General features: G+C 38.5%; 1 protein-coding gene across 2 annotated transcripts in view; it reads left to right on the forward strand.

Moving 5' to 3' along the window:
- Positions 1–3,407: 3,407 nt before the first annotated feature.
- The window catches only part of LOC149223082 (putative inactive ATP-dependent zinc metalloprotease FTSHI 3, chloroplastic), a 108,117-nt gene continuing 96,619 nt past the window's right edge, over positions 3,408–14,905 (forward strand). The window contains exons 1-2 of one of the 2 annotated variants that reach the window (XM_089385746.1): positions 3,408–3,720; positions 3,981–5,796. In XM_089385746.1, the coding sequence (XP_089241872.1) occupies positions 4,537–5,796 (1,260 nt within the window). In that variant the 5' untranslated portion in view covers positions 3,408–3,720; positions 3,981–4,536. The remainder of the gene's footprint in view (positions 3,721–3,980; positions 5,797–14,905) is intronic. The other variant, XM_089385747.1, reaches the window with a different exon arrangement.

The raw sequence follows: 14,905 nt of genomic DNA on the forward strand, positions 1-14,905 counted from the left end.
TCCCTCCATCTGATCTCAACTGGGTCTCTGACTGAACTGACATGCATGAGTTATCCATGAGTGAATACTCAGTTCTGAAACACAGTGGTTACATGCATGCAAGCATTAACTAACTGAACTCTCATTAGTTTAACAAACTGTTAAATTAATCTAACTGGACTCGACTCAGTTAACTGAGCCAACTAATTACAACTCAGTATTTACAACTCATCCTTATCTCTTTAACTGATGGATAAATCCCTCAATCAAAGGAGAAATTATTGCATGTCCTCACATAGACTTCAAGTTTGATTTTCCTTAACTAATTAACTCAAGATGAATTAATTAATTAATTTTCAAACTGCTGTTAATATCAAATTCGAAGTTTACTTCCTATGTTTAGTTTAGGGACTGACTAAAATAAGAAGGGATCCCAAAATGCTATTTTTAGAAAAGCTATTTTTAGCACTTTCACTTTTCACCCATTTTTACTAAGATCTCCAATGGCTGAACTGCTATTTATATCAGTGTTATTTTTAGCATTTCTTGTTGCACATTTCAACATATAGTAACAGAGTTGGAGGGTGAAGAGAGAGAGAGAGAGAGAGGTGGGAGAGAAAGAGAGAGAGAGAGAGAGAGAGGAAGAAAGAGAGAAGATGTGAGAGAGTGGAGAGAAGGAGGGAAAAAAAGATGAAGTTGGAGGGGGAGAGAGAGGGAGTTAAGAAGAAAGACATAGAGAGAGAAAGGTGGAGAGAGAGAGGGAGTGATAAAGAAGATGGAGAGAGAGGGAGAGAGGAAAACATGAGGAAAGAGAGAGAAGCGGGGAGAAGGGGGGAGAGAGAGAGAGAGAGAGAGAGAGAGAGAGAGGAGGAAGGGATAGATAGATAGAATGGAGAAAGAGAGTGTATGTTTTGGGGGTGATATAGAGAGAGAAAGGGAGATAAAGACATTAATGGAAGGTGAAGAGAGGGAAGAAGAGAAAGATGGAGAAAGGGAGGGAGGGAGAAAGAAATTGATCAATATGGAGTGAGAGTGTGTGTGTGTGTTTGGGGGGGAGGTGGGAGATAGAGAAACAAAGAAGGAGAGATGGAGGGAGATATAGATATAGATGGAGGGGGGAGAGAGGGAAGAATATTTCTTGCACTAGATGCATTGATTTCAGTGTAGATGGTGATTTCTAATCCTATTTGATTGCTTGCACTAGATGCATTTATTTCAATGTAGATGATTCTAATCCTATTTGGTTGCTTGCACTAAATGCATAAATTCCAGTGTAGATGGTGATTTCTAATCCTATTTCATTGCTTGCACTAGATGCATTGATTTCAATGTAGATGTTGATTTCTAATTATATTTGATTTATTTCACTAGATGCATTGATTTCAAAGTAAATGATTTCTAATCCTATTTGATTGCATTGATTTCAGTGTAGATGGTGATTTCTAATCCTATTTGATTGCTTGCACTAAATGCAATAATTTCAGTGTAGATGTTGGTTTCTAATCTTTTTTGCTTACTTGCACTAGATGCATTGATATCAGTGTGGATGTTGATTTCTAATCCTATTTTATTTCTTGCATAAGATGCATTGATTTCAATGTAGAAGTTGTTTTCTAATCTTATTTGATTGCTTACATTAGATGCATTGATTTCAGTGTAAATGTTGATTTATGATTTTGTGTAATTGGATGTATGATGATGTAATTGGAGAGCAAGAGAGACAAGGTGTGATATTTACTACAACATCTCGAGCTAAAGATTTAAATGGTTTACGATTTCAACTGTCCTTTTCATATAATCGATACGAAAAGATGACAAAACTAACATGGGTGACGATAAGAATAATAGAAGAAAATAGTTTGAAATTGATCACAATGAAGACTATTTATAATTGACTACATTCTTATTATTCACATCCCTGTCATTCAATACTATTACATTGTCACTTTGCATTCAAGATTTTTATTTCATCATTAAAATTATTAACAATATTTATCATCTCAACAAACTGAGGTAACTAAGAAAATTTAAAATTAAAATGACCAGATTAATCTTAGACATATTTAGCATATTTAAAATGATTATATTAATATTAGATGTATTTACATATTATTGATAAAATTAATCATATCTTCGATAGATTTTCCTTGGTCGCACACGACTGAAACCAGCCTAGATCCATCTTAACTTCGGATCTATCAAGCGCCGAGAGGGATCAAATCTTTCCTCAAGATTTTCACTCAAAAAAGAGGTTTACACTTCGAGAGATTTGATCCCTCTCAACACTTGATAGATCCAGAGTTAAGATGGATCTAGGTTGGTACATAATTATAATTAGATTAATTTTTAAATAGGGTTGACATTAGATTAAAAATGTTAAATGTTAAACATTACATGTTAAATGTTTACGTTTACGTTTACATTTACATTTATGTTTACGCTTATGTTTACATGTTTCTGTAAGATCTACCCCCACACTGCGTTGTAGAGCGCCTCTCGGCGTAATTAATGTTAAAATATTATTGTTTTGATTTAAGTTTTATAGGCAATCATTAATAAGTGAGTGCCATGTTTTTCTAGTGAATCTAAGGTCATGAGATTTGATTTAATATATTTGAGTGTCATGTCCTTTTTTTAGTGAATCTATGGTCATGAGATTTGATTTTCTCACTGATTTTTTTCCCATCGACATTTAAATTTAAGTTTGAAAATAATAATTCAAACGATTGAGAGAACTCATATTCTTGTTAACCAATTTTGTAAAACATTTGGCCCTTATGATAAGACCGTCCCAAAAAATATAAATTACTTTACATTCTCAAGCATTCTCAAGCCACCTTTTTAATGCAACGAATGAGTTGAAGTGCTTTCTTGAACAAAGAATGAATGTTATTTTAATGTCTATGAGACTAAAAATAGTTTATGGGACCACCAACCTCTTTGTTTTTCGCCTTTTCAATTCATTTTTTTTTAGTTTATAGGACCATCAACTTCTTTGTTTTTTGCCTTTTTCAATTCAACCCCCTTTTTTATTTATTTAAATTCATGATGAGTTGGCGCAACCTTCTAACAATCCCCTTGTTGAAAAAACATTGTCAAGAGATGGATGCTAACATATTGCCATAACTTTTTCTCATGTCTGTGAGAGCATCACATTCCAAAATAAAACATGTTACCATAACTATCTCTATGTCCCTAATATATTTAAAACTAGCTCTATGTCCCTAATATATTTAAGAACATCACATTCCAAAATGGAATGTTTTTTCGATTCCATTGCCCCCAAAAATACAAAATTACACACCTTTGAAAGCTTTTCTATTGTCCCGTTTCACAAGGAAATTAAATTTTGCTCTGATCATAAAATGCATGATTACTCTCCGCATAATCCTACCTCCAATGTACTCTCCATATTCCATATTCCATATTCCATGCATTGAAGTATAGGTCTACGGGACAAAGATTTTGTCCACGTCACTGTCTCTCCTCTCCTTCATTCCACGTTGTCGTGGCCATAGTATCATTGCCATAGTATCATTAAACTTTTATCCTGATCCCTCCGAAACTCGATTCTCAGCACAAAACAAACAAATGATTAAACTTTTATCCTGATCCCTCCGAAACTCGATTCTCAGCACAAAACAAACAAATGAGGAGGGTTGTTTTCCAAATGCACGCATAACAGCGGCGGTGCTTCAAATGCAAATGTGAGGCCAGGCGAAAAAGAAAATTACTTACAGGGTTAGTATATGAAATAACTTACTCGTTTTCAATGAAACAATTTGCTCACAGTAACCATGATATGAGAGCAGCCACTAGTTAAAGAAGAAAATTTGAGGTTTCGAACACCTTATCTTTACCCAGTAAAAACAAACCAAAACACACTCTATTACATTATACATCTTGCAGTGCATTGTATGTTTTCTGCTGGGTTGTGGGCTTTCCACTGGGAAATTTTAGAACATTGGAGAGTTGAAGTTTGTTTTATCGCCTTGATATAGGTTGCGAAGTGAAAGACTTCTCAAGAAGCATATAATGGAGGGTTTAACTTTGCAAATAATTGGACTTAGGGTTCGGGGTTTTATAATTTTGAACAAGTTGCGAGTCACTCTAGGGCGTTTTCTTATGTGAGAAAACATGGTTGTTTCTAATCTCTGCCAAAGGAATAGTGCTCTTTTGTCCCAAAGTTATACAAATAATACCTGCAGCTGGAATAGTATGTTGGAAACTGGTTATAGCCAATTCTATGGTAAATTTGCAATCTACATATGCAGCTATTCTCATTTCATTGTTTCTACAGATCAAAGCATCTGCATCGGCAACTTCTTGGCACTTTCCAGCTGCACAAAGGATGTACAGGTTTGATAAATGATAAATGGTTGAAGACATTCTAAGAGTCACGGGTAATTGTAACACTGATATTTGTTATGGACCGTGGGGTCCATCCATAAAAAATTGTAAACACACGTATAGCAGGTTTCCAACTTTGATCTGGCAAGAATAGGCAGAAAGTACTAACTGCATCTACTGAGTATTTTTGTGCCTCACTTTTCCACAATGGCAACTTTTCCAGAGTTGGCTACTATTCACATTTCAGTACGAAGTAAGACTAAGAAGGATCAATTTGCCTCTTGGGGTGTTTCTCCATTACTTTTGCATGTGTCTCCAACAGCTTACAGACTAAAATATGACCTGATTAGATCAGATGATTGTTTCAGAATAGACAGGCAAAGTCTGTCATTATCTCCTTTGGCAAAAAATAGGATTATTAAAGTTCGGGCCTTGCAGGAGTCAAGGACCTTTCAATCTTCTTTGTTTTTTTCATGTGATAGACAATGCCTCTGTTTTTCCTCGAGGATTTTAACTCATAGTACAAGGCAGGAAGTTTGTGCAAAACGATACAGATTTCGAATCCAGTGTAAATATGAGCAGCAAAGCCATACAGAGAGTGAGGGCTTGGGTAAGTCATCCGTAACTGAGGAGAAGGACCAAAAAATTAATAATCATCCAAAGAAATTTCTCTCTTTCAGATTGCAAGAGAGAGTGGCAATGTTATTGGGCTATTTAAGGAAATGCTCACCCCTTGCCATTGTAGAAGCTGTCATAGCTTTTTTGCGACAATATGCAAGGCAGTTGAAACTTTCAACTGCAGTCGGAACTGTACTGGGAATATGTTATTTGGCCGTCAAGCTCGCTGCAGTTCCCTCTCCAGTCATGGTACCTTATTCAGATTTTGTGAGAAGTCTGCAAGCCGGAACTGTAACAAGTGTCCTGTTTGAAGAAGGTTCTCATAAGATATTTTATAACATGCATCCTCAAACTGCAGATAAATGGCTCTCTAAAGAAAACATGGCAGATGATGCTCAATGTAACTTGACTGCAGTGAATGAGACCAGTAGTGATGAAGCTGACAGGGGACCGGAAACCCATTTAAAGGAAGATCACATAAGTGGCATCGGTATAAGTAAGAAGACATATCTAGCACTTCCAAATAAAAAGGAAAATGGTCCAAGTAACGCTCCTAAATGGCAATACTCTACGAGAAAAGTAAAACACGACGAAAGCTACCTATTAAGTCTTATGAGAGAACACGAAAGCACATACAGCTCTGCTCCCCAACCATTAGGTGCATCTTTAATGATTATTACGATCACAACACTTGTCACCCTTTGGATACCTCTAATCCCATTGTTTTGGTTAGTACGTCGCCTACTTTCCACTTACAGCAAATCTTCACAAAAATGGCAGTCAAGAAAGCAAGATGTGAGGTTTGAGGACGTTGCAGGTGTTGATGCTGCCAAGGCAGAGCTTATGGAGGTAAGCTAGGTCACTTTTGGTGCCATACTTATTAATCAATAACTATTATATTGCACTTTATTGGTCGATCTCTCCATCTCTCCCCAATAGATTCTTACTGTAATTCAATATTTGAACTTTTCATAACGATTTATAGATCCAGACCAGTTATTCCTTAATAGCATCACCCCGGGTAGCTGTTTCTCTTTATTGAAATGCTCAAAGGCCTCTAGTATAGGGGCAACGAGGAATAATATCACTCCAGGAGTGGATCTTATATATGAATGGACCTAGTGAACACGATGAAGTTGATTTGTTAGCTATGAGTTTACCAACAAAAATATTCAAATGAGTTATTTTATGATTATATCTTATTAGAAGTAGATGTGAATGTTTCCTCTCATCCGGCCTACATAACTGCAAATGTTTCATAGGTTCAAAAATAAAAGAATACTTGATGCACGTTAACCGTGGTTTATTTTCCATTTATCTCATTCTTTGTAGATGCTATAAATATTTATTCTTCCAACAATAGTATTTCTTGAACTTAAAATTCACAGCTCTTTATTTTCTATTTATCATTCCTGATGCATATCACAAGGATTCTTTCTTGTAGCATCATTCCTTCTGTAACTTGCAAATGCATAGTTTTTGAGAATTCAGCTGTGAGATTTTAGAAGCGAGTCTTGACATAGAGGTGGCAGATGACATTCATTATGAGATGTCTATTGGACAATTAAGAGCTTGTAGAATCTGGATCTTTTCCTCTAGATGCATTATCTGAGTGCCTGGGTAGGTTCGGGCCCTGGGGTACATCCAAGTATTCTGAGGAGTTACTTGGTTATGGAGCAATTGTAGGCAATGACATATCTAAATGGAATAAAATGTGGTTCGATTACCAAATTATTCAAATTAAATTAATAGATAACATGTACACATGAATTACAAAAACTACTCATGCTACATTACAAAAATGTAAGAGTAGAGATGCTCTATATGCCAAGCCTTAGAAAGGGTTCTGCTGGAAAAAATCCTGTGTATCCAAATTCTAAAAGCTCAAGAGAGTTTACATGAGAACAATAGTTATAGAGAGAGAAAAATGCCGAAATTAAGTGCCCTTAGACTTATAATTCTTGGTATTTTAGATCAAGAATATCACAATATGTGATGATGCAAATGGGAGCTTGATTAGTGTATTTATACACAACTCAAGTGAGTCGCCCCTTAAAGAGGGTAATGGGCCTACAAAACAAGGGTACATACTACAAGAGTTTTATTGAGCCTGTGTATCAAGTTTAATTTGAGCTTAATCGTGCCTAGTAATACAATAAAAGAATAAAGAATATGGCCTTAGCCATAATTACAAGTAATAATGATATATGAGCCTTGGCCATATGTATAGATTGCACTAATAATTCCAACAACCCCCTTTAGTTTGAATAGAGGCCATAGAGAGATGCCATGATAGCACAACGTCCCCCCTAAATGGCAACTAAGGTGGACCTTGATGAAAATTTGGTAAAGATATCTACAAGCAAATCAGCTAAAGGAGCAAAGACAGGTGTAATATGTCTTAGAACATAAAGATGGTGGATATGGTGCATCCAATGCTGAACATGCTTAGATTTTTGATGATCCATAGGATTGTGAATAAGGTTGATGGGTCAGGCCCTTTTGAGGAAGACCCAAATGGTCAAGAATCATTCTTGTTGAGACAAGATGCTTCCTATCAAAGAGAGCACTAGCATACTTAGTGTCCGTAGAAGATAGAACCATAGTTTGTTGCTTCTTAGAACACAAAGACATTGGTATAGAACAAAGAGTATATAATTAATCGGAGGTGGAATGGTGCCCATTAAGAGCATTGGTTCACTCTACACCCAAGAATCCTTGAAGATGAATAGGACCTCATACTACATAGTGAATAGCCATATGAGTGGTGCCCTTCAAATAGCACAAAATATGTTTGACCACTTGCTAGTAATTCTCGTAAGGTTCTTACAGATGTTGAGAACACAAATTGAGATGAAAGGCAATATCTCGATGAGTATGTACTATGAATAAGGTAGAGAAGATGTGGTGCCCCTTTTTCTGAATGTTGACAATAGAAACCATCTCAGTAGCCTAGGTTACAAATTAAAACTAATTGCGGGCCATGAGGGGGTTAATTAATTAAAAGTGACTGAGAAAAGAGAATATTATAAAGTCACTTTACTAAGAGAAAAGGTGACCCATGGTATTCGGAATCCCGATAGCCATCTCTATAAAGAAAAGCAGGAGCTCATTCATGGGATATGATTGGATATTTAGTGAATTGTTTTACTGTGGGCTCTTGGAGCTTGGCATGAGGGTTTGTAACCCTGAGCATGGATCTTCTTTGGTGTTGCAACGATACACCCTAGTTGATCAAGGTTAGTTTCGGTGTTGTAATGATACACCCTAGCTAGTTATTTTGAGGAGCCATCTAGGTTCTTCATTTGTGCATATCAAGAGGAATTGATTTGCACAAGTTTGGAACAAATCCAGATTGGGAAATCTAAATTCAATGAGAGATCATATTCCTTCCAGCAACAAACCAGTTTTGGTAGAGGCCAAGTGAGCTTAGGAAGTGACCAAATTATTCCTAGCTGTTGAGCATCAATCTCTGGACCGAGTTGACTCAGAAATCAATTTTACTTGTGTTAGCTGAAATAATCTGGAAGCCTAATGCTTATGATCGATTAATAAAGGAAAGGTTGAAGTAATGCCGGTAGTGAAGATCCTTACACAACAAAAGACGACCTGGGTATGGGAAACAAATTCTCTTACCATCAATTAGATGTGATTGGATTTCATTAGGAGATTGTTCGAAGTCCAGGGAGCAATCTAATGCTATTTGTTAAGGCTGCGTCTGTAGCATGCAAATAACAGAGGTCGAATATTCATGACCAGATGTATTCATAATCGTTCACGCAGACTAGTGGATAACGACCTTGTGGGTTGGTTGCATTCAAACCTACGTCTAATTCACAAAATAAAGGAAGCAGGGAATCTAATCCTTGAGACGACGTGGTAGCAGTGTGTTGAGGTACATTTTAGTAGCATTGGGCAGAGCTCATTATGGAAGAATGTATCGTGCTATGTGTTAACATAGAAAGATGGGTTATTGGTTGGAATGCCAAATCAAGATTCCTTGTAGCCGCTTAATTTATTGCTAAGGGTTGAATTAATCCTAGAGGGGCCATATTCTTAGGGGGGCCAAATGGTTATCAGTCTCATGACAGACCAAGTTAATGTTGTGGAGCTAAATTCGTTGATAAATTGAGCCCAGTGGCATCTTTATTAATCAGCAAAATCGGTTTGCCATAGCAGAATGAAATATAACTTGTGTTAGCAGATAATAACCGGTGGAGGGTGAGTTCAACCATCCTGGATGTCAGCAAATCCCAACGTGAGGTGAGAAGGAATAAGGACATTACATCTTCGCATGAATAGATGCCTGGCGTAAGAGTCACTCCCAGAGGTGATGGAGTGCTAAAGTTGAGTGGCTTCCTGGTGATTCAATGGAGGTTGAGGATCAATATTTGCATGGAGGACGGAATGCTGAAGGGCTGAGTTGTTGAAAGGCCAATTTGTCATTACTGTAGCAAACTTTAGGCCAAGTCATTCCAACAACTCTAGATTATCTTGCAAACCAAACTAATTCCCTAAATGTCAACTGGACCAGCAGCTCTTATGGAGACAATACCAAGTTTCTTCAACTATATGTAATCCTTGATGTCTTCTTAATAAAACGGGAATTGTTTAAATCAGTACTCTCCATAATCTCTGTTATAGTTATTTGTACAAGGGTGCGACAAAACTGATTGCTTTCTATGTGTTTGACGAAATGTCCCTAAGGACATATTAAGGGGTATTAGCATATTTAGGAGCTAATTTGAAAAGAATAGCTTTAGTGTCCCAACTATCAGTAAAAATCACCTAAAGGGGACATTACAGTGGTATCAGAGCTGTGCATCCTGCCAGCTTGAGGGGTTAACAATGAAGTTCAGATTGTTTGGGTGAGTGACTGACACTCTTTTCAAATCAGTCCATTAGTATGTTGGTCGGTTTGCGGGGAAAGATGCTAGAGGAGAAACTCTTTAATGCAGTAGATAAACTTGGACAATTATCTCCATCAAAAAATGCCATTCTTAGCTCATTGGAAGAAATGGCAAAATGGTTTCAATAGTCACTTTCTTGGGTGAGCATAGGTTGTTGAGGCATAAAGATAAGGAGGTAAGGCTTGCTATCATTGCTTGAGTAAAATTACGAGGGTTACAACTCCTGGGATTGCTTGAGGAGGATAAAGTGAGGGAGATCTTTCAATTAATTGTTGAAATTTTTGAAGGGTTAGGTGGCATCAGAAGTCTCTCATTTGCTAAAAGGGCTAATATTTTAAAATTGATGGAAGAGGTAAGATCATGTGTTATCATGCTTGATTATGAATGTAATGATCTTATTTTACAAATGTTTCAACATTTCCTCAATGCTATCAGTGAAGACCATAACAAATCTATTCATGATTGCATGAGAATCATTATGGTCACAATTATTAAAGAAAGTGATGATATTTCCTAGCTTATCATATCTTTGCTATTGGTTGTTCTGAAACAAAAACAGGTCACTTCAACAGCTGCATATAACTTGGTATAAAGTGTTTTCAAACAATGTGAAAGGAAGTAAAACCTTACTTGTTTGATGAGGAGTTGGTGGAAGAAGCAGGGTTCAAATCAGAAAAGGGTGATCGGCTTTGTGTGGGAATTCAATCCTCTATAACAGACTTAACACACGAGGATGATAGTTACACCACTTCATCGATTTCTTCTACAGGGATTTCAAATGATAGTCACCAAGAACATACTCGGGAAGAGATTAAAAAGGGCCTTTCAGCAATGAAGGAGAGAACTAGGGCACTAAAGGACACAATACTGTAGCAAGACAACATGCTTAAAGACTTGGGAGTTAGGAGTGCTAGGATATCTGCCAATCTTGTTAGTATTGGGGGACAATTAGGGTTGCTAGTGGGGTAGCAACAAAGATCCACCTTTGAGATATGGAGCAACCCTCTTCAAAAATACATAGACAGGGCTTGCAACACCATATGTCCATGTGAGTGATTTTTCAGCCCTTATATAAATGAATAAATGACATGTAAGAGTGGGATGGATGGATGCTATGAGGAAGCAGGAGCCCAATCCTGTAGGATGGCGAATATATTGGGGTACAGGATTAGGAGACAAAGCTTTGGCATACTAATATCCCAATTGTAATCAGAGTAGCACAACATCAACATGGTGGAGATATGGTGATGATTAGTGGGAAAGACATTCTCTGGGAGGTCATGGACTCCAGGGGTGTTATGGTTACGATTGACATATCCTATTTCAGGAATCCATCTTAGTTGGATTGGAGATAAATTATGAGCTGGTATCCCATTGAGTGGGTGCTTTATGGGAAGACACTTATAGCTAGGTGTATAGCGCAGCAGGGACCGTTGGATATTTGGGATGATAGATTCCCTATTTGGCAGTGGGATCCAGGTAGGTCATCGCAACATATGGGAGAACTTGATCACCCTATCTGGCAGTGGGATGTAGGGGGTGTTACCCACTACCTGTTGGTAGTATGCATAGGAGAAAATTTTCTCCTAGATGGTCCTCAGCTGGTAGCCGATAGCCAACAACCCCTTGCAACCACCAAATAGCTTGATGTGCCACTATCTTTGCCACCTGAACCAGACATGTGGTCCCTCACCCATTTGTCATGATCGTATGTTTGAAGGTGGGCCTCCCAACCCCGAAGCTATGGCTTTTAATTGGTATAGTTAAGTAATTTTGCCTACTTATCATGGACACTTTTGGGCATGAATTGGTGGGGGGATTCGACAGAAAGAGTGGTTTAGGTCTGTACTCTTATCTCCTCTACCTGATTTGGTGGTTAGCCTTGGGTCCTAGTCCTGTGGGATCTCTTTCATTGACTATTAGCTTTAGGGCTGGCACTACATGGGAAATCCTGATTTTGGTTGCGTGGTCCTGCTTCCCTGCACCATAGACATCACTCCCCTCCACTCACTTTAACCCCATTTCATCACTTTTCCCACCCGGGTCCGCATTCATACACTAGGTCCACAAAGGGTTAGCCTCCCCCTCCCCTTTGTCCACGCCTTGTGTCGAGCCTAAAACGATGCCTCAGAGGTTAATGCAGCTAAAAAGAAAAGAAAAAACATAATTTGGCCACTCTCAACAAGAAATGTACTACAAAATGCAAAAGATGGCCGGGACATACAAATTTAACACGTGGGAAAAAGCCAAACATGAGCTCTACCCCTCATTCATGGACATCACCTTGGTTCCTATGGGCCCTAGATGGGTCCCCTTCACATTAAGGAACCCATGATTGTCCCAACCCTTCGTGGGCAATGAGCTGTCGCACCTTAAGAGGGGTATACATTGCTATATCCTACACATCATGCTCTCATCACCTGAAGCCCCGAGCAGTGATGAAGAGAAATCAATCAAAGGCAAAAGGCATATGAGAAGGGTGGAAAAACAAAGGCCGGGTTAACTCATGCACCACGATTTGCTCCCTCCCGCACTCATATACCCAAGTGTGGGCTTCCTTCATCATAGTTACCCTTGTACCATGTCATGTGGCTTGGAGCTTTCCCCTGATCCCCACTATGTTCCATCACTATATCACATGCCACCCACCCATTGAGGGTGTACCATGGACATGTCAGCCCCTTTAAAGGTTGAAACCACCTAATAGGGTCGTTGGTTAACCCCCTTATTAAGCTTGAGACCTGTACATGCCAAAGCCCATTATGGAAGGGCATGCCACCATGAAATGGCCAATTGATTCCATGATTTTTAAGCTCTTTTACTTGATTACTCTAATGATTTGTTGTATTGGAGGGCAAGGGGACGCATTGGACCTTATGCAGGATTGCAAGTGGGTTTCCGTTTGGGAAAAATCCAAGAGCAGGTTTTCTTGTGAGCACTAGAGATTAGAGCTACTGCAAGCAGTGGCTGGTCTGGGATATGAATGCAGTAGCATGAGAGATGAACTCCCTTATAACAAAATTCTAGTTTGTGCTCATGTCAGATTGGAGTGGAAAAAGCTTCTGGGAAGTATGACCAGGAGTTTGTTAGTAGGTCTACTAGTGGTGCATGGCAGTTATTATCATTACGGAGTGGCTGGCCAGTTGACTGAGTTTATGCATTTTTGTAACGATTCCATAGGAGTATTGGGCTACATCATATGATAGCCAACATAATGATGTTCAAACATCATTAGATCAAGGGAGCCACAAGCAATGTAGCATGGGAAAATTATCTCAAGGTTGCTCCAACTTTGTTGAAAAACCAACAACAACAATTTTTCTCGAAGGTATATGCTCAAGTAAGTTGTGTGAAGCAAAGTAAGCAAGGTACTTGCAGCTTGGAGATGTTGTCAAGCAATAGGCATGGGACATGGAAGGGTGGTTATTGGAGATTAAGCCAACAAGGGTAAAGCATCTAGAGCAGGATGATTCTTGGGGAGATTACTAGGTAGCAGGCAGCACTTGGAATTATCTTGTTAGCAATTGGCATTTTAGGTGCAGGAGATCTTTTTCAATGATTTCATCCCCTGAATGTAACCTCAGGAGAGTCATGCAACAACAAATGGGTCAATAGGATCTGATAATTGGTGGCAAAACGGAAGAAATTGTGGGCCACATTGATGCTTTAGGTGTCAAGGAACATGATAAAAGCCCTCTCCAAATTGGAATAGATGGAGCATGTGATAACACGCAGTAGCAAGTCCCATGGATGGTAATCTGGCTAGTACCTTGTGCCCCCATGACTTCACACTTGTCAATAGTTCATTATGGAGTGGCATGATATGGCTTTTCACAGGAGGTCTTCCAGTTGTAGCTGAAGTCACGAAGCATCCATGTCTAATTCTTCTTGAAGGATGCACAAAGTACGCTAGAGGAGGCAATCATGAGGAACTATGCTCTTCAATTTTATCAAGGATTTTATTGGAACACAACCTACATCTTTGTGAGGGTGACAATGGTGTGGAGTTTAGCAACACCAAGATTATATAGTAGATATGTGCTGAAGCCTTCCACATACTCGTTTGGGATCTTGGTATTGGTGTTGGGATTGCTTGGGGACAAGCAATTTCAGGAAGGGAGGACTGTAATGTCCCTTTTTTCGGATGTTGATGATAGAAATCATTTAGTAGCCTAGGCTACAAATTAAAACTAATTGTGAGTGATGAGGGAGTTAATTGATTAAAAGTGATTGAGAAAAGAGAATATTATAAAGTCACTTTACCAAGAGAAAAGATGACCCATGGTATTAAGATTGCCATCTCTATAAAGAAAAGCGGGAGCTCATTCATGGGAGATGATTTATACAGTAGATATGCGCTGAAGCCTTCCACATACTCATTTGGGATCTTGGTATTGCGCTGAAGCCTTCCACATACTCGTTTGGGATCTTGGTATTGGTGTTGGGATTGCTTGGGGACAAGCAATTTCAGGAAGGGAGGACTATAATGTCCCTTTTTTTGGATGTTGACGATAGAAACTATCTTAGTAGCCTAGGCTACAAATTAAAACTAATTGCAAGAGATGAGGGAGTTAATTGATTAAAAGTGACTGAGAAAAGAGAATATTATAAAGTCACTTTACTAAGAGAAAAGATAACCCACGGTATTCGGATAGCCATCTCTATAAAGAAAAGAGGGAGCTCATTCATGGGAGATGATTTCAGCTTGGCATGAGGGTTTGTAACGCTGAGCATGGATCTTCTTCGGTGTTGCAGTGATAGACCCTAGTTGATCAAAGCTAGTTTCGTTGTTGCAATGATACACCCTAGCTAGTTATTTGGAGGAGTCATCTAGGTTCTTCATTTGTGCGTATTGAGAGGAACTGATTTGCAGGAGTTTGGAACAAACCCAGATTGGGAAATCTAAATACAATGAGAGATCAAATTCCTTCCAGCAACGAATCAGTTTGGTAGAGGCCGAGTGAACTTAGGAAGGGACCAAATTATTCTTGGCTACTGAGCATCAATCCCTAGGCTGAGTTGACTCAGAATTCAATTTTACTTGCAGT

The sequence above is a fragment of the Pinus tabuliformis genome, chromosome Q, assembly GCF_031772625.1.
Source record: "Pinus tabuliformis cultivar Carrire ecotype Pingquan chromosome Q, CPIR1, whole genome shotgun sequence".
NCBI classification, from domain to species: Eukaryota; Viridiplantae; Streptophyta; class Pinopsida; order Pinales; family Pinaceae; genus Pinus; species Pinus tabuliformis.